This window comes from Diadema setosum, chromosome 9 (assembly GCF_964275005.1).
Source record: "Diadema setosum chromosome 9, eeDiaSeto1, whole genome shotgun sequence".
NCBI classification, from domain to species: Eukaryota; Metazoa; Echinodermata; class Echinoidea; order Diadematoida; family Diadematidae; genus Diadema; species Diadema setosum.
The window spans coordinates 24658194-24681928 of NC_092693.1; the positions used below are offsets into that span (position 1 = coordinate 24658194).

Consider the following 23735-nt stretch of genomic DNA (forward strand, 5'->3'; position numbering starts at 1 on the left):
GCCGTGGGTGGCTGAGTGCGATGTGAAAAGCATGTTTTAAAGACCGGGTGGCATGGGGGGACACCATGGAGTGGGAATGCTGGCCTGGCTCAGATATAAAGTGCATTCTTGTTATAACAAACATGGTTAAAACAAAACTACAACAAAGTAAAAATTCAGGTCCAAAAATAATCACCTATACATCTTTATATGCTAAAAGCGTGTTAATTAAATCTGTTCGACTGGACTTACTTGCGAAAATCACGGAAACTCGTGACTCGGGACGAGTCACGAAACTGTTCTCTCTGTGATTTTCACAAGTAAGTCCAGTTGAACAGATTTAATTTACACGCTTTTAGCATACTACCTGGATGAATCAAAATCTACATCGATATATCTTTATATGCTGCTTTACTGTTCAGCTGTAAAGAAATTTCGATGTAATGAAAGAAAATTGCCTGTCCAGAGGACTTTGTTACAACAGGAGTCACCTGTATTCGGAAATCCCCAAAACAAATTGTGTTCAGCTTTATGACTAATCTCTATGTACATACACAGCAGAGGAATCGCAGCTGGAGTTTAGTGTTGCCAATTTGCATACGCTTTTATGCACATATTCGCTGACCACAGTACATTATGTACACCAGTCGGCTGGCAGCACATGAATCGCGCCACTCGTGAACCCCCATGCTTCCGGGTCTTTCAGGTACTTGAAAACCCTGTTGACAAGGCTGCAAGGACCACTGGTTTTGCTTCGTTGTAAGGGTACTAAAAATAAAAAGAAAAGAAAAAAGACTAGTAATGGCAAATTGGGGCTGCCAAATTTACCATGTTAAAAGCAGTACACTTGTACCTTGTTGTAAGCGAGCTTGTTACAGTGGGGTTTCCCTGTACAAATGTACTATGATTCAAGTTTGTTTGAGACTTGCCACAGTAACTCAATTAGTATGAAATACATTCGAAAACAATTTCACAAAACAAGCTCTACAACGTTTTTGCCACTCTAAAAGGGCACTGACTACAAATGAAGTGTCAAGAGTTGCATGGTTGGTGAAAAAGGTAAAAAGACAAAGTAACAAATATCCACATTGTTACAGAGAATTATGTTAGTTAGAAAAAGGTATGCAACAAGGCTTCATTTTTAAACAGGATGGCAAGAGTTTTAATGTCATTCTGTTCATTAGGTCTTTTGCCACAAGAGAGGTCACAAGAATGCAGTGTGAATGAGAGAAAACTGAAAAGACTATGCACGAGAAGACCCTTATGCTCAGCTCAAGTTTACATCATAGAGGCACAGAGGATTCAAATAAAGAACAAATCCACATATCTGATATTGAGTTATCCTATCAATTCCAATATTTAAATTTTACTCCCTTGGTGACTCAAAAGATTTCATTCCCCCCCCCCCCCAAGAAAATAATGACATTAATCCAAAAGATTTATCAAATATAAGTATTTTTCTCAGTATTACTAAATAAGTCAAAACCAATTACAATACAAATAACTGTTGCACATTCGCCATTATACACCTGTGACTTGTCGCCACACTACTACACCAACACAAAAGTCATGAGCATAACAGAGCATGACTCATTATGACATATGCTGTGTTTCTATTTCACACCATAGGCATGATGTGACTAATTTATAGAAAGTTTAGAGGGTAATAATTAAACTATGTTATATTTAGAAGGCTCTTGTGTTAAAAGGAATAATTGCAAATCAAAATGTGAAGACTAATATGTTACCTTAAACATATCACGATTCAGGTTAGCAAAGTGTTAAACAGAATGCCTTTAAGGCCTTGACATACATATTATATATCTATATTTGTTCTTCTTTTTTTTTGACACACCTACTTGTATTATGGAGTTTCCAGTAGTGTAAGATGGAGTAACACTATCAAATTTGCTTTTATGTGATGTCATATCACACGTGCAAAAGTGATGTTCCACAACAGACATACAAAACATGGGAAGTAGTACTTGCATCAGAGTTTGAGGTATGTCCTTGGATTTAAGGCTCCAAAGCCAGACAAATCAAGAGGGAACTTTGTGCATCACCAAATTCACTCCCGTGATAAAGATAGTTCTCCAATCAAGGTGATGCTAGAGAAAAGTCCTCAAGAACCTTTGAGCTACGTATCCGTGGAGAGGTTTTTCCTCTCCTCAAACTGTTTCTGGACCACCTTGTGCAGGGCGAGCAGAAAGTCGTCGAGAGAAAGCTGTGATCCATGTGAGCACTGGTAACAGAATGAGACACAAGAAGGTACTCAGTAAGTCATTCTTTCTTCAAATTACTGGTATGTGTATGTAATTAATTCTTGCATTGAGTTATTTTCATTATTTAAAGCACTGATTTTTCAGTGTTTTAGTAGTAGTCACGATAAAGAATCATGCCCATGTGTCCGATAAAACATCATTGGCATAAAACCTGAGTATGAATGCCCCTGATTTTTTTTTTTTTTTTTTAAATGGTTAATACTAAAGAACTCAATAATCAGCGCTTAATAATGTTGCTGAAGTGCAATTTGTCAATCCCCGTTTCTTCTTCTTCTGATTGGAGTACAGTGGACTACTGTAAACAAACACAGCTCTAACAAAATTCTCATTACAACGAAGTGAAAATTCAGGTCCCAAAATTATCATTTCTATATCTTTCTGTACTTTACTGTTTAGATAAAAAAAAAAAAAATGATAATATGAAAGAAAACTGCTAGTCCTGAGAACTTTGTTGTAATGAGAGTTGCCTGTAAAGTCAACCATCAGGAGTACTATTGTACTCATACTTAATGACTGCTCGGGTGCATTTTCCTGTATATGTTTGGGATGGACCACTTCATAGGTTTAGTATATCAGTGTTTACTAGAGAAGGTGTCTGTTATTGGAAGAATACCATATCACAGAAAGGTGTCAAACATGCTTTCATAAATACACAACTTCAGAACACTCTTTGTACATAATTAAGATGCACTTTTAGTCTGACAAAGGTGGTGCTAAAGGGTGGATATGCTGAAAATAAAAAGGTGCACATGTGATACACTGACATATAGATAAAAGTTTTCGTAATTTTTATGAAAAATGCACTACAACAAATTGACAACAAAACTTGAAATGCCTTCTTGACAAGGAATAATTTGGCTACAGAAACCACAGGAAGTACTGAGGTGTTGTTAGGGCACTGGAGGGTAGATATATCAGTTTGATTCTCTTGTGATGAGCTTGTTGTGGAGTATTAGGGTTGTCTGCACAATTATCTTATATGCACATGAGCAAGCTTATTTCAGATGTTGGCATTTAAAGGTAGGGAATCCCATTTGCATGCCTTAAATGAAGAGTTGTATAAATACAGTGGTATGTTGAAGAGAGTATCATTTTAGAAACTCCAATAAAGTATTGAAAGTGGAAGGTAACATTTAGTACATTTTTATTGACCGTTAGATTTTGAATTGAATTTTTTTTCGGGGCTCACCATAAATTCCAGTACATTACTAGGCCCATGCACTGCATGTGTGTCCATCATGTATATTTTGTGAAGAAAGTTCATCAAAACTTACAAAAATTTCTATATACATTCTTGTCACACACTCTGTATGTTATTACATCAGCTCTTATACTTTTAGATTTGTGTTTATAGATACAAAAATACAGAAGACTGCAACAAAAAGGCTTAAGTGTGGCTGACACACAGAACTACTGAGTAGTTGAGTTTTGTGCATTATTCAAAATTGTAGATAACTGTTGACTTCCAAATTTCTCAGCAGTGGCCTAAACAAGTCCCCTGAGGTTCATATTCAATGTTTTGCTGCATTTTGGGAGGTCTGTAAAAGGTATCCCCTACCTTTAAGAACTACCACAGGATTTACAGGATTCAGAAACAAACTGCCATGTTGTGTGCAAACAGTATGATGTGGTAATAGGCTGAGCATGATATAAACATTGGAAAATATTGAAGGATTACCAAGATAAAAACAACTCCTCATAATGGTTCTTGTTAAACAAACCCTTGCATTGTCATTGCCTCCATCAAGGAAGGAGGTTATGTTTTCATCAGCCTTTGTTTGTTTGTCCGTTTGCAAAATAACTCGAAAAGTTGTGAATAGATCTGAATGAACTTTGCAGGAAAACTCGATAATAACACAAGGAACAGATAATGAAATTTTGGTAGTGATCCAAGAATCTGGATGGGTTTTTGAAGGGTTCTTTTATCTTTTGGCAGATAGGATCAATGAAGTTGGGAGTGCAAGCTGCACCTATTTGAGGTTTGCATAAGCACTCTGAGCACATGTTCTGCTAAGGCAAGGCGCCGAGTAGCTGGAAGCTGATGACGTAAACAAAAAGAGTTCTATACTGGGAATTGGGTGATTTTCAGCATGCGTGTATAGGTGGAAATGAGCTACTTGACGGAGGTCTGCACTCTCCGAAAGCTTTTCTAGTTCCCCTTTTTTTCCTTGTCATCAATGTGTTTTCAGAGATAGAAATATCTTAAGAAAAACAAACTGAATGAATCAATGTTTCTATTTTTGTTCAGAAATGTATTATGAACTATACGATGACATCTGACACAAATGTCATCTTCAGATAAACTTTGAATAGAACTGAGAAGCCTTGTTGAACAAGAACCACTAACTGTCTCTAGCCCACTAATTCTATGTTTGCATTCCAGACATAATCATTGAAGTGAGCAGCATCCATACTGAAAGACTGGATGACAATTTTCATGTTATATCATCTCTCTCTTTTCTACAGTTGGAATTCTCTGGGCTTACCTGCAGATATGTTGAGTGGGCGAGGAAGGGTAGTTTCCTGAGAGTCCTACCACTGAGACCATAGCTTTCTCTGCATTTGCAGAAACAAGATTGATTTGAATTCATTACAGGTCTCCCACACACATGGCACAACATATAACAGAGTGTAATTGTGATAGTCCTCCCAATCTCCTGCCCCCCCCCCCCAAAAAAAAAGACATACGCCTAACCACTTAAAATCTGTGAACATCTGCAGTGTATTACCTTCTTCAGTTCTTTTCCACAGAAGGAAGTATAGAAATCTCACAACCTTCAAAAAGATGTTTTCATCTAAAAATTCTTTTCTAATACCTATCTGTACTCCATCCAGGTAATATTTTGCAGCAGTTGTGATTGCACTTGGGCTGAGTTGTATGTGCAAGGTATTGTCTTTCTTCAAAAATACATGCTGTTATGAGGATGGAAGGTCGGTATTTCACATAGGTAGAAATGTGTCATCTATGCTGATATGAGACAACCATTTCTGACATCCCCCTTATATTTCAGTCAAAATATGTCCTAGTGAGCCTACCAGCTACTGTATATGTGGTACATTTCGCAGTGTTTTGCAAATTTTACGAGTCAAGTGCTACTTGTGAAATTAACAACTTATAAAAAAGTTACCTCCTGTATTACAAATGCATTGAATAGTGCATCTAAGGTGGGATATCACTAACTTGAAAAGGAAAATACTTACTATTCATTCTTCTACTGTGTATCTCTATCACAAACTCAACCAGAAATGACATGGTCTTATAAGTCCCAATTCACAAACAACTTTACTTGTGAAATAATCATGTTGCGTATACAGTATACTGAAGAAGTAACCTTTTCTACAATGCAGGGGTATGAAAGCAATACGAGTCAGAGCAATCATAGGTATTGCTCACTTTGAGATCTTGAGAAGGAAGAGACTCGGTCTTGTGGCAGCATTCTCCTTGTACTTGATTACCTCCAAAGCATTCAGATCCAGGATCTGTTGTGAATTGATGATGTTCTTCTACAGATGACAAATATCAACAGAAAGGAATTATCAGACATTTGGGAAAAACATGTCAACAAAGCAAAACACAGAAAAGAAAAATGAATGAATATAGAGCCCCTTACAAAAAAAATAGATTTGCACAAAATCTTGGAATAAAGCGAGGGTTTGTTGCCAACAGTTGGGAGTTTGGTATTTTCTGAGACGCTCCAGCTTCATCAGTCTGCAGAGCACCATCTAAATTCTTACTTGGACTAGTGTGTTCCTGAAAAGGGTGAGTGAACCCTTTCCAGGAAGACATTCATCCAAGAAAGGTTTCTATGTGCTGTGTGGCAAATCAATGTAGTTAAATTATTTGGAGTTAAAAGGGCAGAGGTAATTAAACCCCTTGATATTAATCACAACAGTGTCTAAACCCCTTGATATTAATCACAACAGTGTCGGTTTACGGATCTTTTTCATATGACATGGCATTGGCTGAGAACTAGAAGGGCTTTATTGCAATTTTCGGAAGTACTTAGTTATTGGTATCATGTTGTAGAGCTTGATCCCCTCTTCATTATTGTGTCAATTTTGAATTATTTCAATTTCTTTTTTTTTTTTTTTTACAGGGTAAAAGTTAAAACTGCAAGGGCACTATTTACCCTATATTTGGAGCAATACATATAAATCTACCCACTTTTGATTAAATAAACTTGTTATAGCATGAAATTTGATTTTTTTTATTTGATTTTTTTTTATTTAGACTCATATCTAAGAACGTAATAACACCCTTCTGGTTATCAGCTGACGATAGCATGCTTGCATCCCATACTTCTTTTCCTGTGTGCATTATAAGAAAGAAGTATCATTCATCATTTGTGCAGCTTGGAAATAGGCCTGCCATGGACTGCTATGGGATGTTGAATCACTGCAGTCAATGTATGTCACAGCATAATATTCATGCAATTACAGCGCACTCCCGTTATAACGAACACGGTTATAACGAAATTCTAGTTACAACGAAGTAAAAATTCAGGCCGCAACATTATCGTCTCTATGTATTCTTATTGTTTATTTGTTCGGTTAAAACGAAATTCCAATATAATGAAAGAAAACTGCAGGTCCCGAGGACTTCATTATAACGGGAATCCACTGTATTCAAACTCCCCTCATTTACTGCTACTGTTAGATGCTGTTAGGATTCAATGAAACAGAAGGCTATTCATATATCACTAAGACCTTTTCTCTTCTCAAGCCTTTCTCACACTGACACTGAATTTTGAATGTGCTATTCTGTCAAAAATTTCAATTTTGACAATAAAATTAATAAGCACAGGTGGATCCAGGAATTCCGTAAAAGGGGGGGGGGGGTGGCTTCACAAAATTAAAGGAGGCGCACACGCCCCCCATTTTTTTCTTCTTTTTCTTTTGTTTTGACAAAAAATAAAGGGGGTCTTGCCCTCCTGGATCTACCACTGGATAAGTATTGGGGGGGGGGGAAGTATTTGTTTGTTCATTTTCCATCTGACAAGATGGCTGGATAGCCCCATATTCAGCTACGTTAAGCTGGTCTTCCATGGGGTCCAGTTGGATGTGAGGTGGGACCACTTCACCGGGTTAAACACCCTGCTCTTTGCGATGAATGAATGAAGCCGGATCTTTTACGTGCACGAGTAGCAGAGGGTGACTTCAAATAAGCATGCAAACACCATCAGAGTTAACACTGAGTATTCTGTAGACTACTTTCACCCTATTATGTACAATAATACCAGGCACAAACATTTCTGCAATGTCTGAATTTGGTCTTTAACTGTTGAAACACAGACATGAACAGGGAAGAGAAAAAAAGAACAAATCTAAAACAAGTCAATCAAACAATTTTAACCTTCATGAGTTCTGTGAGACACGAACGGAAGATCATGAAGATAGCCTCAGGAGAAGGGGGCCCGATGTACTGCTTGATGTCAGCCCGGTCAATGAAGGCGAGATCGATGGCCTCAGTGATGTTTGATGTGGCAAGTATCAATACATTTGGATTTCTAATGTAAGAGTAACACAGGGTAAATAATAATCTTAACACAGAAGCTGAAGGCTATCAGAGATCGCTAGTAAAAGAATTTAGATTTAAATTTGATAAGTGGATTAAATGAATGCAGAAATATTAGTAGTCAACATCAGTGAAATTTGAAGAAAATATAAAAGTCACAAATCTTCAGAGTTTTGGTTGAATTCATCAACAATTTTCTGCATGTTTTAATTTTTCATGTGTAGTGAAAGAGGACTTGACTTACCTCCTTCAGAAGGCATTACCCTTAACATATATCAGAAACTAGTGGAAGAATGTATACTTTTTATCAAGAAAAAAAAAAAAGATGTGGAATTTTCTTTATAATTGATCCTATTGTGACATCACAAATTGTTGTAGCCTTTTTATCTGTGATGGCACATGTGTATTATGACAAATATTTCTGCATTCACTGAACCCACATATATATATATATATATATATACATATTTGAGTCAAATTCCCCTTCAAGCAAGGAAATTGGTATTCTCAAAGCCAAATTGAGAATAAACTAGTACAATACCATATAACCATCATAAAGTAATGGTAAGTTATCACTCCACAATCCATTCTCAATCCTGTAAAAGATCAGTAGTGACAGTGTGCATTTGTGATAAAAAATGTTGAATAGAAGCTTGAATTCAACTTCTCTATTCGAGGTTTAAATTTTCCCAAAACATTTACCAGTTATTATGTGATGAAGGCTGAGCCAAGAAATCTTGAGCGCCACTGAAATCGAACATGCAATCATTTACTAATTAAACTGGGTGTTTATTAAGTCAGTTTCAATAGATTCCCTCTGAAAAAAAAAAGAAATTAAGATATGCTGATGTCAGCAAAGTTCATCGTCTTTATCTTGAAAACAAGGCACTTACAGTAAACACTAATATGAAAGTGTACAATCCTACAACATGAATGGCAAATAGAGAATGGGCTGTTTGTTTTGTTTTATTTTGTTTTGTTTTTGTTTTGTTTTGTTTTTTCAGGTATGAATACTACGGTAAGGAAGTGTAAATTCTTGTAGGAATGAAAATTGTCCTTTAGGCTAACCTTTTTATTAGGTCTATCTGTGTGAGCAGAGCATTGACTACCCTGATGGCATCTGATGGTTCTGTACCAGCGAGGGCGCTTTTCCTGGCTGATGTGAGGCTCTCAACCTAAGCATTGAAACAAACAAGCAAATACAAACAATCAACAGTTTGTAAAGATGATATAACTTCAACATCCAAATTTTTGAACCTCCTGAAAGTTTGCTATAATTGACTATACCTGTTTCGAAATCACATACATAATCAAGAACAAAACAGTCACATCTGCACAGATTATGCAGATAAAAAAATCCATCCTCAAACGATACATCTAGAAAACCTCAATGGTACAAGACACTGTAAATGACACTCAACAGACTTGATTCAATTTTCATAGAGTCTATTAAACCAAATACGAAGATACTGTACAGCATGTTCAAAAAGATAGATACTTTGACTTTATTTCTGCCTTTGCTTGCACTCAATATTAGCATTAAATGGATTGGACTTGACATTGCCCAGATGGTAGGGAAGGCATTCCAACTTGCCTCTTTCTTGTGTATTCTTTTACTTATTCATGAACCCTCCTAGGACCTTTACTCTGAAATACCATAAACATGTGCAGTTTTAATCATTAATAGCAGACACCTGACATGTGGAATCAGGCAGACAACATTCAAGTTCCGGCACACTTCTCACCTCATCAATCAGGATGCAGACAAGGGAATCCCTATCAGACACCAGCTCCTGGATCTTCTGGAACATCTTCATCACCAGCTTCCCACTCTGTTGGGAGAGAGACCAATGAGTGTATGACCATGTGCGCAAGAGTTGAAGAATACTAAATTACAGTATACTGTTCTGTTTAAAAGTATGTCATCAATACTGCCATTCTGACATTAAGTCCTCAATAGGACTTTTTTTTTAACATAGCAATTCTCTCCATCAAGAAATATTCTATATTCTAACTGCATGCTCTATCCACAATACTACACAAGTTTTTTTCTTTTTTTTCTTTCTTTCTTTCTTCTCTCCTGTCTGATGCTTCTTTTCACTCACGCCAACACGTCACTCCACCCCCCCCCCCCAAAAAAAAAAATACCTTGAGGCACCATGAAACACATTTGCCCAATACACTGTCATGAAACAAGCTCTGTTGTAAGCAACAGTAAATTTTCGTACTGTATAGAATTTTTGTAAAAGTTAAATACTATCCAAAGAACATTACAAAAAGCATGTGTTTCCATGAAATGTTAAAAATTAAAGGTAAACAATATTTTGAAGGTCACTGCTTTTCTCTGGTCGAGAATATTCATTCTGTAATTTTATACTGAAAACACAAACATAACTAGAAATGTCGCTATGGCGACTGGTATGCCTCCGCCATAATGCATGATTCTCCTATTTAGGTCTATAGTACATGTCGACAATGTGTGATTACATTTTCACAAAGTTGGCAAAATATTAAAATGATATGTTTGTCACAAATGTGTTGAATGTTCACCTTCCTTGACCTAGATTTAATTGGATGAATAGGAAAGCATGTATATGGGAATTTAGGGACTTTAACTTGACTTTGGCCCTTCATAAGTTTATGCATTGAGTAATTTTCAAGGTATGGAGAAAAAGTGCAATTTCTGTATTGAATAATAAATTTTTACCATTTTCATCTGGCCTTTGACCCTAAAATTCATAAGAGAATCACTGTCAGGCAGAACATGCATAAATATGTACTAAGTTTCAAGATAACTTGAGCCACTTCTGAGATATGGAGGAAGAAGGAAGTTCAGCACTTTAACTTGATCTTTGACCTTTTGACCTTTGACCTTTTTTGGCAAAAAAAAAAAAAAATACCCAGAGAATCTCTATTCGGTTATACGTGCATACACCAAGTTTTAAAAAAATAATCCTGCTGGCATTGCATAAATATGAGGGAAATAGTAAAATTTTGAAGTGTTGCCCTTGGACCTTTGACCCCTGACCTTTGACCCCATGAACCCCAAATTGCCTAGATAATCACTGCCAGTCAGTGCATGCATATATACTATGTTCAATGAAGATACCTTGAACCATTTCCAAAATACGGAGAAAAAAGTGAAATTTTACCATTTTTACTTGTCCTTTTGACCTTTGACCTCATGACCCCAAAATTTTACCAGAGAATCTTAATTGGGTAATACATGTATACACTAGGTTTCAAGAAAATATCTTGAGGCATTGCATAGATATGGGGGAAATATTGAAATTTTACACATTTGACCTTGACCTTTTGACCTTTGACCTTGAGCATGTGCACCCAAAAGTTGGTAGCCACAACTTCACCCCCTAATACACATACATGCCAAGTTTCATTAGGATACCTCAAAAGGTTTTTTAGTTACGCTGTCCACAAAATTCATTACGGACGGAAGGACGGACGGACGGAAGGAAGGACGGACGGACGGACGGAAGGACAGACGAACAGACGAAAGGACGGACGGATGGAAGGACGGACAACCCGTAAACATAATGCCTCTGGCACCACTTTGTGGCGGAGGCATGAAAACACAAAATAAAATCTTTTTTTTTGAGAAAATCTCTGCTGGCAATGTCATTTGAACGACTGCATTGACATTTGGGTGCTAATTCTATCAAATATTGAAAGTGAAAGTATATCAAGTTTGGGGATTTGTTGTTTTTCTTGTATTTTGCATGTTATTTTCTTTATACCTCAGAGAACCATCTTGAAAACAAGCTGTGGCTGTTGATTTCAATGAGTTGTCCGTACTTGTACCTGAAGCAGGGAGATTGCATGAAATAAATGAAAAGAATACAGCAGATTGATGTCAATAGTCAGATACTTTGCAGTGTCAATAGCAGATACTTTGCAGTGTATACATACTTTTTTTTGGGGGGGGGGGCATTTTTGCACTCCACCAATCTAGCACAAAAAAAAAAGAACATGTGAAAGTATTCTAAAGATATCAAAATATGAAGAGAAATACTCCCTTCTTGGGGAAATCATAAACAAGTGAAGCTCACTAAATTGGCCCACTGAGAAAAACAAATCACGCAAAATTGTCCACAATTCCACTATGCTTTTGTTGGAATCATACATATTTTATAATCATAGGAGAAGTACTATAAAATAGAATAACAACACACACACAGATCGTTTATCATCTTGTTGATGCCATTGCTACAATGTACTACCATCAAGGCCTTCAAAAGGAAAACAAAAACAAAAACAAACAAACAAACAAACAAAAATGTATGTTATTAGGTACTCTAAAAGTGGAAATTTTTGCGGTGTTGAATTTTTTGCGCATTTTGCACGAGAAACTGGCGCAAAAATAAAAGCACAAACTAGAAATGCATGGTTCTCCTTATAGGTCTGTAGTACATGTGGACAATGTGTGATTACATTTTCACAAAATTGGCAAAATACTACAATGACAAGTTTGTCACAAATGTGTTGAATGTTCACCTTCCTTGACCTAGGTTTAATTGGATGAATAGGAGAGCATGTATTTGGAGATTTAAGAACTTTAACTTGTTGATCCATTCATAAGTTTAAGCATTGAGTAATTTTCAAGGTATGGAGAAAAAGTGCAATTTCTCTATAATTGAATAGTAAATTGTTGCCATTTTCATCTGGCCTTTGACCCTAAAGTTCATATTAAGATAATCACTGTCAGGCAGAACATGCAAAAATATGTAGTAAGTTTCAAAATAACTTGAACCCATTCCTAGATATGGAGGAAACAGTTCAGCACTTTCACTTGATCTTTGACCTTTTGACCTTTGAGGCAAAAAAAAAAAAGAAAAAAAAAACTTAACAGAGAATCTCCATTGGGTTATACATGCATACACCAAGTGTAAAAAAACAAAAATCCTGCTGGCATTGCATAAATATGAGGGAAATAGTAAAATTTTGAAGTGTTGCCATTGACCTTTGACCCCATGAACCCTAAATTCTCTAGATAATCACTGCCAGTCAGTACATGTACATATACTATGTTCCATGAAGATACCTTGAACAATTTCCAAGGTCCGAGAAAAAAGTGAAATTTTAATATTTTTACTTGACCTTTTGACCTTTGACCTCATGACTCCAAACTTTCATCACAGAATCTTAATTGGGTAATACATGTATACACTACATGTAAGTTTCAAGAAAATATCTTCAGGCAATGCATAGATATGGAGGAAATAGTCAAATTTTATGTATTTGACCTTGACCTTTTGACCTTTGACCTTGCGCATGTGCACCCAAAAGTTGATAGGCACAACTTCATCCCCTAATACACATACATGCCAAGTTTCATTAGGATACCTCAAAAGGTTTTTTAGTTACGCTTGCCACAAAATTCATTACGGACGGACGGACGGACGGAAGGACAGACGGACGGACAACCCGAAAACATAATGCCTCCGGCACCACTTCGTGGCGGAGGCATAAAAATATTTTTGCTTGCCATATGTTCCAGTACTTGGTGTCTTGATTCCGCAGAAATTTGAAAGACGTGTAACTCTTACCTGCCGAGCGAGAAAAATTAGTCACAAGAAAATATCCACTTTTACAGTAGATGTGGTCAAACCTGGCATAGTGGTCACCTGTCTATGACAGCCACTTTTTTGTATCCCTTGGGTGGTGGCTATAAGCAGGTTTGACTGAACGTATTAAGTGTATATATATGCATATACTGTATGCGCCGAATATTTCGCGAGGTTTTTATTTTCGCGAATTTCACGAGTCACGTGCTATTCGCGAAATTAAAGACACGCGAAAATATTGATTCTGATCCCGATGTTATATGTGACGTACGCGTGTACACTTCTCCGTTCAGAACAGGACTCCAGCAATCACGAATTTAACCACTCACGAAATCGTCAGAATTCATGATTCGCGAAAATTTAGACTCGCGAAAAATATGGCGTATACAGTACGTTTATATAGTCAAACCTGTACATGTAAATAGCAGCCACCAAAGGGAGATGAAGAGAGTAGCCATTATAGACAGGTGACTGCTATGGACAGGTTCTCTGACATTTTGTGTACATTGCCTACATGTTATTATCATTGTATCCATCTATAAGTACTTACATGTACATGTAAGTGTGCATGTATGCACACGTGTTTTATGCATTCAACTATGGAGGTATTGATCGAGTTGTTGCACAGTAGCATGCATACAGCAAAGCAAGTTTTTCATTGTTTTTCATCATTTTTGCATTGTTATATCTGAATAGTTGATGAATGCAGCGGTGGCGATCACTGAACATTAACCATAGATAAACCAGCACACACCAAACACATTGAATTATTGGCTTAGCTGCGGCTAGGTACAGGTCTGTGGCCACTATACACAGGTTAAAATCTACCATGGGAGACAAAATCGGTCCCCGCTGGCTGCATTAGAGAGGTGGCCACTATACACAAGGTCTTTAACATGGCTTTTCTTAGGGGGATTTTTCAGTGGCCACGCATGGCAGGTGGCTGCAAAGGCAGGTTTGATTGTATTACGTATAATTATAAACACATACTTGAGGTTCAAGTCTAAATACCTGTCTGAGAGCCTGATGCAGAGTTTCTGGGCCAGTGCTTTACTCAAGGATGTTTTGCCAGTTCCTGGGGGCCCTGTGAAAAGAGAAATATAGACCAGAACTTTACAGCAGTGAATATTGACAACTCTTGTTAGTTGTTATTAAACTGACATGATACCAATTCATCTTCAAAGTACTGATGAAGTCACCAGCACCATTCATCAGGCAGGGAAATACCTTCATTTATCATTGTTTAATACTGAACATTGTTTTTTTTTTTTTTTGTATTTGTATGTTTTATTGATTTTCATGATTACAAACAATACAAATTACACAATAATTATGAACGTATGGAACAAAAAATAAAAATGAAAATAAGATCATCAATAAGACATAAAAACGCAGTATCATTTTGATCAATACACAACTTATTGTGGTAGTCACCAGTATAACATCTTGAAGGTTCTACCCTAACAAATACAGTCTATGTTAAACATCTACTAGGTTTTACAACTCAAATTTCCATTTCTTAAAGTGAAGATGAAGTTTACCTCGTTTCTTAGCCACATAATACTCTGTTTCTTTCTTAATTTTCAAGTGTAACTTAAAAAATTCAAAATTGGGTCTAATGTTTTTAAATTTACATATATATATGAAATATTTTAACGACAAAAACAAAAAGGATAAGAATTTATCTGAAGAAACTCCAAACATTTTCTTGAAATTATCCAGACTAAAATCACTATCATGTTTTAAAATTATTTGCAACAAATCATTCCATAAAGGCATTACTACATTACACTCGCAAAACAAGTGAACAATTGTTTCTGGTAATATTCCACAAAAGGTACAGTTAGGCGAATTTTTTCTCTTTATCTTAAACAAAAAATCATTTAAAGCAATAGCTTTATGAAAAATTTTGAAATAAAAAGAGCGTAAACGAGTATCGATTGAACACTTGAAATTCACATTATGGACCACTTCCCAATTCAAGTCTGGTGGAATAGTTACATTTCTTTTCCAGTATTCATAACGGTCATCTGGGGTACATTTTTCTTGTATTACATAATATGCATACTTAGGGACTTTTTTAGATTGAACAAGCTTATCAACAATCATACCAACAACATCATTGTCAGTATTTTCTACATTAGTGGATTCCAGCCAAAAATTTGGTATACTTTTCAACAAAAATGTATATTTTCTTCTGTCTTTACGAGAAACATCAAAATCTAAAATTAATTCTTCAAATAATTTGTGTCCAGGGAAAGGTGGGTTCAACAAATCTGAAACCTTACGAACATTTTTATCATACCATTCATCATAATACAGATATTGTTTTGATTTGGATCTAATCTTTTTATTGAACCACAATGACTGACAATTCCCAATATCTGAGAAAGTTTTCCCTAAGATTTCCCTAGAAGCCCCTTCCCTAAAAATATACCAAGTCCGGAGGGAATCTGCCAACTGGGTGTTATTAAGAGTTCTCATAATGGATTCTGGAGCATGAGAAATCCACAAAATATCTATGTCTGCATGAAATTTTTTTAAAAATGTGAGTTCAATTCTCTTCCATACACTATCATAATTTTTATCTAATAAACATTTAACCCATGTCATTTTTTGAGCAAGGGCATATGAATAGGGATCAATCATACAAAGACCACATTGCGCATAATCATTACACATTAATTTCCTTTTCACCCTATCCCTACCACCATTCCAAATAAAACTATAAAATATCTTATTCAATTCTTTGAAAAAAACAGTAGGGATTTTGATACCTAACACCGAGAAAAGATACAGAAATTGTGGCAATACCAGAGTTTTAATCACACATATTTTCCCAATAAGTGAAAGGTTTCTCATACGCCAACATTTAACAGTAAGTTCAACTTGTTTTAACTTTTTCTTATAATTTAGATCAAATAATAATCTTTTATCAAATGAAAAATATATACCCAAAGATTTAAACTGAGTAGTTTTCCAAGATATTCCAAACCCAGAAGCAGGGATATCCCTACAACCTCTTTTTGAACCAATCCAAACAGCTTCTGTTTTACTCTTATTAATTTTGCATCCAGAAAGTTCACTGAAACAATTTAATGTCTTAAACAAATTGTCAAAAGATTCTGAAGAACCATCTAAAAAACAAACTGTGTCATCAGCTAACAGAGACGTTTTAATTTCCTGATTATCAACGTCAAATCCTTTAATATCTTTATTCTGACGGATTGAAGACGCCATCATTTCGATTACAAATAAAAATAAGTAAGGAGAAATAGGGCATCCTTGAAAGATACCCCTTTCCATGTGTATACGATCAGTCATAAAACCATTATTCATGACATAACTAATTCTATTTGAATAGATAACTCTAATCCAATCAATAAATGTTTTTCCAAAATTAAAATGTTTCAATGCCCGGAATAAAAAATCATGTCTGACACTATCGAAAGCTTTCTCAATATCAAGCATTACAATAGAACCTGGAAGATCATTTTCATTGGCATATTCAATAACATCTAAAATAAGGCGAATGTTGGTACCAATAGATCTGCCTTTGAGAAAGCCGGATTGGTCAGAATAAATAAGTTGACCTATAAAACGCTTTAAACGATTAGCAAGGCATTTAGCTATAATTTTATAATCTACAGTTAAGAGGGTAATGGGTCTGTAATTTTTTATATACATTGGATCTTTATCCTTTTTAGGGATTAAAGTAATAATACCATTTCTTTGAGATTGGGAAAGCATTCCATGTTGCAAAGAAAAATTGTAGGCATTAATCAGCAAGTCACTTACATCATACCAAAATACAATATAAAATTTAACTGGCAAACCATCATACCCAGGGGTTTTATTTGTTTTCATAGTCTTAAGAGCATCATACAACTCTTGTTTTGAAAGTGGCTGTTCAAGATTTAAATTTTCTCCTCCAGCCAATGAGCTCTGGAGCGAATTATTAAACCCTTAGTTTCAAAATCATATATCTTATTTAAGTTCTCTTCCAATTTTTCCAAATCCAAAATAAGTGTACTGTTATTATCGTTGCTATTACTAATTTGTTCTTTAATTTTGTCTATTTCCAATAATAATCTACTTTTCTCTCTATTCCTTTCCTTCTTTTTTCTAGAAGTGTATTCCATACAAATACCAGTAATTACACATTTTAATGTATCCCACAATGTATTAGGATTACACTTTACATCTTTGTGCAGTTCTTTAAATTCTTTTATTTTATCCTTAATAATATTTACAAAATCAGCATCATGATGTAAATAATGACAATTTAATTTCCAAAATCCTCTACCTTTTAATGGCTGATTATCTTTGAAATCCAAGGAAACCACTGAATGGTCTGATTGTATGCCAGGTAAAATTTTGGATTTTACACAATTATTAAGAAAATTATTAGAAACTAAAATAAAATCCAGCCTGGACAAAACTTTCGGATTTTTCTGGTGTCTAGTATATTGTCTCATGGTTGGATGGAAATTTCTCAAAATATCAGTCAAACAAAAATCTTCCATTAAAACAGATAACATTTCACTAGATTTTATATTGGAATGTTGAGGTCTGTTACCCTGGTAATCCATATTTCCTATAACTGTATTGAAATCTCCTCCAACAATTATAGATGACCCATTTTGTTTATCAATCTCACCAAATACTTCAAGGAAGAAATCAGGATCATCGTTATTTGGGGCATACAAATTAACAAGAATAATAGGAATATCATTTAAAACTGTATTCATTATCAAATATCTACCATTCGGATCCTTAACAATAGATTTTACTTGAATAGAGAGTGAATTTCTAATCAGGATAGCCACTCCTCTACTATTAGATTTATAACTTGTGAACCAGGCTGATTCCCCCCATTGAGTTTTCCAAAAATGTTCATCACATACATCCGAGTGTGTTTCTTGCAAAAAAATAATATTAGATTCAATATTTCTCATATAATAAAACACTTTTCTCCTCTTTACGGGGTCTTGCAATCCACGACAATTAAAGGTACACATTTTTAACATCATAATGATTAAAAAGTGAAAAATTTTACAAATAGATCAACCTCAAAAATAAAAATATTACATGTATTCAAATTAACCACATAATTTATCAACAAACAATTGGCATAGACTGCATCTGTCAGGGCAAGTTCTTTGTTGAACTTGATAGTGATACTACCACATTCATGAACAAATATTACAACTGCTAAAAAGAAAAAAAGAAAAAATAAAGCTACAAGCAAATTTGATAGTGACCAAAAAAAGACAAAGATCGCGCTAGATAAAAATGCAGGACCCCAAATCAATATACGGTCCTGCATTATAAAGCGCAATGTAGATCTACGGCAACAACAGACCATAATCCAACAAATGCAAAACATAACCAGAGTGCCAAAAAGGTTGCTTCCTTTAAAATGGATCTTAACTTATTACTGCAGTTTCCACTAGACTCCATATACAACATGTACCTTTGTCTGAATAGCCTGAAATTGCCATTTTGAAAAATAAAACTAAACTCAACAAAGTAATGCAAAGCAGAGGCATCAAAAATGATAGTTTTCAGTAAATGTTCGGAGCAACATAAAATAAATTAAAAAGAACATTCCTAGTCCAATGTTTCTATGTTACGTTTTGTACTGGGTACCCTTACTAATGAAAAAAAAAATATATCTCTCTCTTTAATCTTGTGAACCTCAGCTTCAAGGGAATAATAATGGCCAACAAGGACCATAAAAATCCTTCATTCTTTTAATAAGACAGTGGAGGCTCCAACTTGTATGTTGAGAGCGTAAAATAATGCTCAACTTAAAAAACAAAACAAAACAAAACAAAAAACAAGAGTACACATACAACTGTACATCGTTGTCTATAGAACACAGTAAAATCTACGACATTTCAACAAAACTAAAAGGCATAAAGTGGAGGCTCCAACTTGTGTGTTGAGCGTAAAATAATGCCCAACTTTTAAACACACTCAAATATCAAGAGTATTATATACTAGTCTACAGAACACAGTAAAATCTACGACATTTCAACAGAACTAAAAAGCACAAAAAAAAACAAAAAAACTGTTCAGCAAGTCACTAATTTCTTGGAAAAATCTCTGAAAAGTCAATAACAACATGCTCCGCACTAACCATAGTAACTTCGAATACCAGTGCTCTACATTATTTTGCAGAGACTTCAAAGAGTAATTGGAGCAAAGAAGATGAATGTCAATCATGTCAGAACAGTACATACGTTCGCATGATGTACAGGATATACATGAGTTGAAGATACTGATGATACACAATTCACAGCACAACGAGCTTCCCAGTATTAGGATCCTTGTGAGCCAGCTTCGCAGGATATATGAAAAACGGTTTCTTTCCTTCACCCCGGAGACGCTTGAAATCCTCCATCCTGCTCTTGCGTAGGTTACGCACCCTCTTGCTCAGATCATCTACGATGAATAGCTTGTGGTTTTTGTACTCCTCAGCCTTGAAGCGCTTCAGGCACTCTGCTTTGACCTTTTCCTTTTGCATGAATGATGAAAAACATGCGTGGATCATTCTTGGCTTGGTATTTCTGACCTGACCACCTTGACCTTGACCATGACGATGAGTAGGGGTCCGATGTACCCTTTCAATGGAGTAGGAAGATGAGGCCAGGCCCACAAATTGCTGCAAAACGGTGTCGATGGTTTGTTGACAGTCCTCCGTTTCTCCCATCTCCGGGACCCCGTGAAACACTAAGTTGTTACGCTTGGAGCGATTTTCTAGATCATCAACAGCAGCTATGAGGGTAGAATTCTCCTCTCTAAGGTCTGCAACCTCTCTCTTAAGATTGTCATAATCAATCTCCAGACTGCTTATTTTCTCCCCTTGCTCATTCAGTTTCAGAGTCAACTCACCCAGCCTCTTGACAAGCATGCTGTCGATCTTGTCCTCAAAACGTTTCTCAAACGACACGAACCACATTGGAGCCTGCTCTGATGCAGTACCGGTACCCTCTGTGGCTAGCTTGCCCAGCGCGACGGGGGAAGTGACAGTTGAGGTTTCGATGGTGCTCGAGTCGTCGCTGTCGCTGTCATTCAGCTTAGGTTTTTTGCTTGAAGGCTTGCTTGGGGAGCTAACCTCGGGTCCTGTAGGTCTTTTAACTTGATCCATGTTCGTTTAGTTTGGATTTGACACTAATTCTGTTACAACATGACAAGCAAAAGTTGGATTCCGGACCGAAATGTACGAGTTCAGAAAAAACTCAACATGTCGCTACCGTAACCACGTGATCTCCCTCTAATACTGAACATTGTTTGGGATACAGATGCAACAAGAAATGATTCCCCATCGAGAAGTAAAAAAAAATAAAAAATAAAAAATAAAAGACAGAGAGAGAGGTAAACTCACATATGCTTTTATCGTATGATTTCTTAGTTGAAAGAAAATTTGTATTTGCAAACAAAAGAGTAGATACAGATGCCTGAAAAGAGCTTCATGTCAAGTAAAATTACATTGAGGGGCTCTAATGGAGTGGCAATCAACACCTGTCATATGCATGTGCTATCTTTCTTATTTATGCTTTTTCCCCAATATGAAACTTCATATGAATGAGGTCAAATGTTGAAGACATCCTCTCAAAAATGATTATTGAATTCCGAGATGCATACTGGTGCTCTTGTGAAAGGCACATTGTCACAGCTAGACTACATTGTCTGGCCCTCATTAGTGCAATGACATGTAGATATAATTGATAGTGCCTAAAACTGTCTGGCAAAAGATACATCAAAATTTCTTTTTTCTTTTGTACAAGATTACCAATGAACATATCTGCATTCCACACAAAGCAGAGTGGATATCTCATTCAGTGGTTTGACACTCCAGCTTTGGGTTAACATGAAGGCACTCAGCTTTTAACTACACATTCAGTTTATCCCTCCATACATGACCTAGTTGTAAGTTAGCAAGCCCACTCAGGTATCACATTAAAGGTCCAGTTTACCTTTGGGAGCAGTGATTTCAAAAATGTTCAAGATATCACATTTGATGCATATGTGTAGGTCTGTTGTATCATAAAACATCCTACCATATAAAATATTTGCAATAAAACCTAAAATATAAGGAGATATCAGGGTTTTCCTCAATAAACCGTAACTGTATACGCTTTATTCTGGAAACATTTTTATTATAACTATTGTTCACATTTTGTGTATTTAACAACATTTAACATCGATTATACGGATTCAAATTTTGACAGTGGTTGTTTCTATCCCTAACTCACATTTTAGAATTATTTTATAGCACTAATGCTTTCATCTGCAAATGGTAAATTATGCCTTTAAGTGTGCCTCAGTCCAACATGATGACCACAGTGACACAATAAGGATTAGGAGATAGGTAATCTCTAATGATTGATGATTAGTTTCCTGATGGCAGTGCCAATTGGGGAAGAAAGCACTTCAAACAGACATGGAAAGCAGTGAAGAAAGCACAGTACGGGTTAAAGGGGATGGCTAGTAACTGATCAGTGAGAATCAGTGGGAATGCTGGGGGATGATTGTTCCAATCCTTGTGGGATTCATTTAAGAGTACATTATGTATCTATTGTTGTGTGAAAATTATTTGCTTCAGACTGGTCTCGTATTCAAGTAATGTGCAGTTCACTGTTTCCAGGTTAGCATGCCTGTGCAGTGACAGGGCGATTAAAGGTCCAGATTACCTTTGGGAGCAGTAATTTCAAAAATGTTCAAAATATCATATTTGATGCATATATGTAGGTCTGTTATATCACAAAACATCCTACCATATAAAATTTTCGCAATAAAGCCTAAAATATAAGGAGATATCAGTGTTTTTCTCAATAAACCATAACTGTAGACGGTTTAGTCTGGAAACATTTTTATTATAACTATTGTTCACATTTTGTGTATTAAACAACACTTAACATCCATTATACGGATTCACATTTTTACAGTGGTTGTTTTTATCCCTAACTCACATTTTAGAACTATTTTAAAGCACTAATGCTGGGTTTTTGTTTCATCTGCGAATGGTAAGTTATGCCTTTAAACTGCACATTACTTGAATATGAGACCATTCTTAAGCAAATAATTTTCACACAACAATAGATATATAATGTATTCTTAAATGAATCCCACAAGGATTGGAACAATCATCCCCAAGCATTCCAACTGACTCCCACTGATCAGTTACTCAGTTACTAACCACCCCCTTTAAAGCCCAAGCTAACATAGCTAGCGAATGTTTCTATGAGATGTCCTGAAAGTTTAAACTGCCACTCTTCACCTCATAGCAATTGGGCAATAGCAAGAAGAAGAAAGTCAATGAGTCTTAGCACTTGTGGAATAGCAGTCAGAGAAGGCTGCTCTACTTTACAGTGTAATATATCATGATAATTATTCATCTACTGACTGGGGAAACAAGTAGAAAATAGTGTGTCATGATACTTGTACATCCTGGAGAAGCTGCCTACAGTGGGTGGCCATGGCTTATCATACGGGAAGCATTGCTATAGCAAACATCTAAAACTCTTACCATGCAGTAGCACCACCCTGTTCCATGAGATTATGTTTGGGTCAACTCCAGCATCGGAGAAGAGTAGCGTTGTTGAGGCGTAGTTTAGGAGCTGCAGTTTGATGGCGCTGTCGAAGATTAGAGTCTCCCACAACCCATGGATATCAGCTAAAGTGGATTTGTAACACAGTCGAAATGAGGAAACTTAGACAATTTGTTTTTATCACTGATCTGATGCATGCAGCACCACGAAAAGAGATTGACTTGATAAATAGATAACTAGATAAACAAACAATTGAATGAATAAATACATGAATAAATGAATTAATAAATATCTAGCTCAACTAACTATTGAACTACTTTATCATAAATCAAAACAAATGTACAGATAATATGTCTGTTAAAGTGTATTGTTGATCAAGTCCATGTGGTCCAATACAAGTCAATACAAATCTTATTCCAAGATACTTCCATGTAAAATCATCAGCCTGCAAGAGTACATGTTGAAGTTGATCTACCAATAGAAGCATCTTTATATGATAGAGTGACAATCTAGCCAGGAGTATATAACATGTAAAATGGAAAAATAAAACACCACAAATTGATGAAATGCAGAAAAGGATAATTGTCAAGTCGAGTCTAAATGCAGAGCTGCCAACATTCACACGTAAAGTCAGGGAGGTTCCATGGAGCAACCAGAGAGATGCTTGTGTGTTTCATGCATCTCAACAGGCAAAAATCAATATATTCTAAATCACTGAGATTTACTATATTCTCTCGTCTACACACGAAGAGATATTGACATTTTCAGGAAGCTTCCTGCAGCATCAGAGAGATTAAGCAGCTCTGCTGCACATTTC

At 35.9% G+C, this 23735-nt stretch overlaps 1 protein-coding gene across 1 annotated transcript in view; it reads right to left on the reverse strand.

Moving 5' to 3' along the window:
• Nucleotides 1–1394: 1394 nt before the first annotated feature.
• Nucleotides 1395–23735, reverse strand: part of LOC140233528 (pachytene checkpoint protein 2 homolog) — a 28022-nt gene continuing 5681 nt past the window's right edge. Inside the window, exons 5-13 of the mRNA XM_072313647.1 lie at nucleotides 22897–23043; nucleotides 14370–14442; nucleotides 11532–11595; nucleotides 9522–9608; nucleotides 8845–8951; nucleotides 7615–7768; nucleotides 5656–5765; nucleotides 4748–4817; nucleotides 1395–2221 (exon numbers count right to left, since the gene is read on the reverse strand). Coding sequence (XP_072169748.1) covers nucleotides 2117–2221; nucleotides 4748–4817; nucleotides 5656–5765; nucleotides 7615–7768; nucleotides 8845–8951; nucleotides 9522–9608; nucleotides 11532–11595; nucleotides 14370–14442; nucleotides 22897–23043 — 917 coding nt within the window. The 3' untranslated portion in view covers nucleotides 1395–2116. The remainder of the gene's footprint in view (nucleotides 2222–4747; nucleotides 4818–5655; nucleotides 5766–7614; nucleotides 7769–8844; nucleotides 8952–9521; nucleotides 9609–11531; nucleotides 11596–14369; nucleotides 14443–22896; nucleotides 23044–23735) is intronic.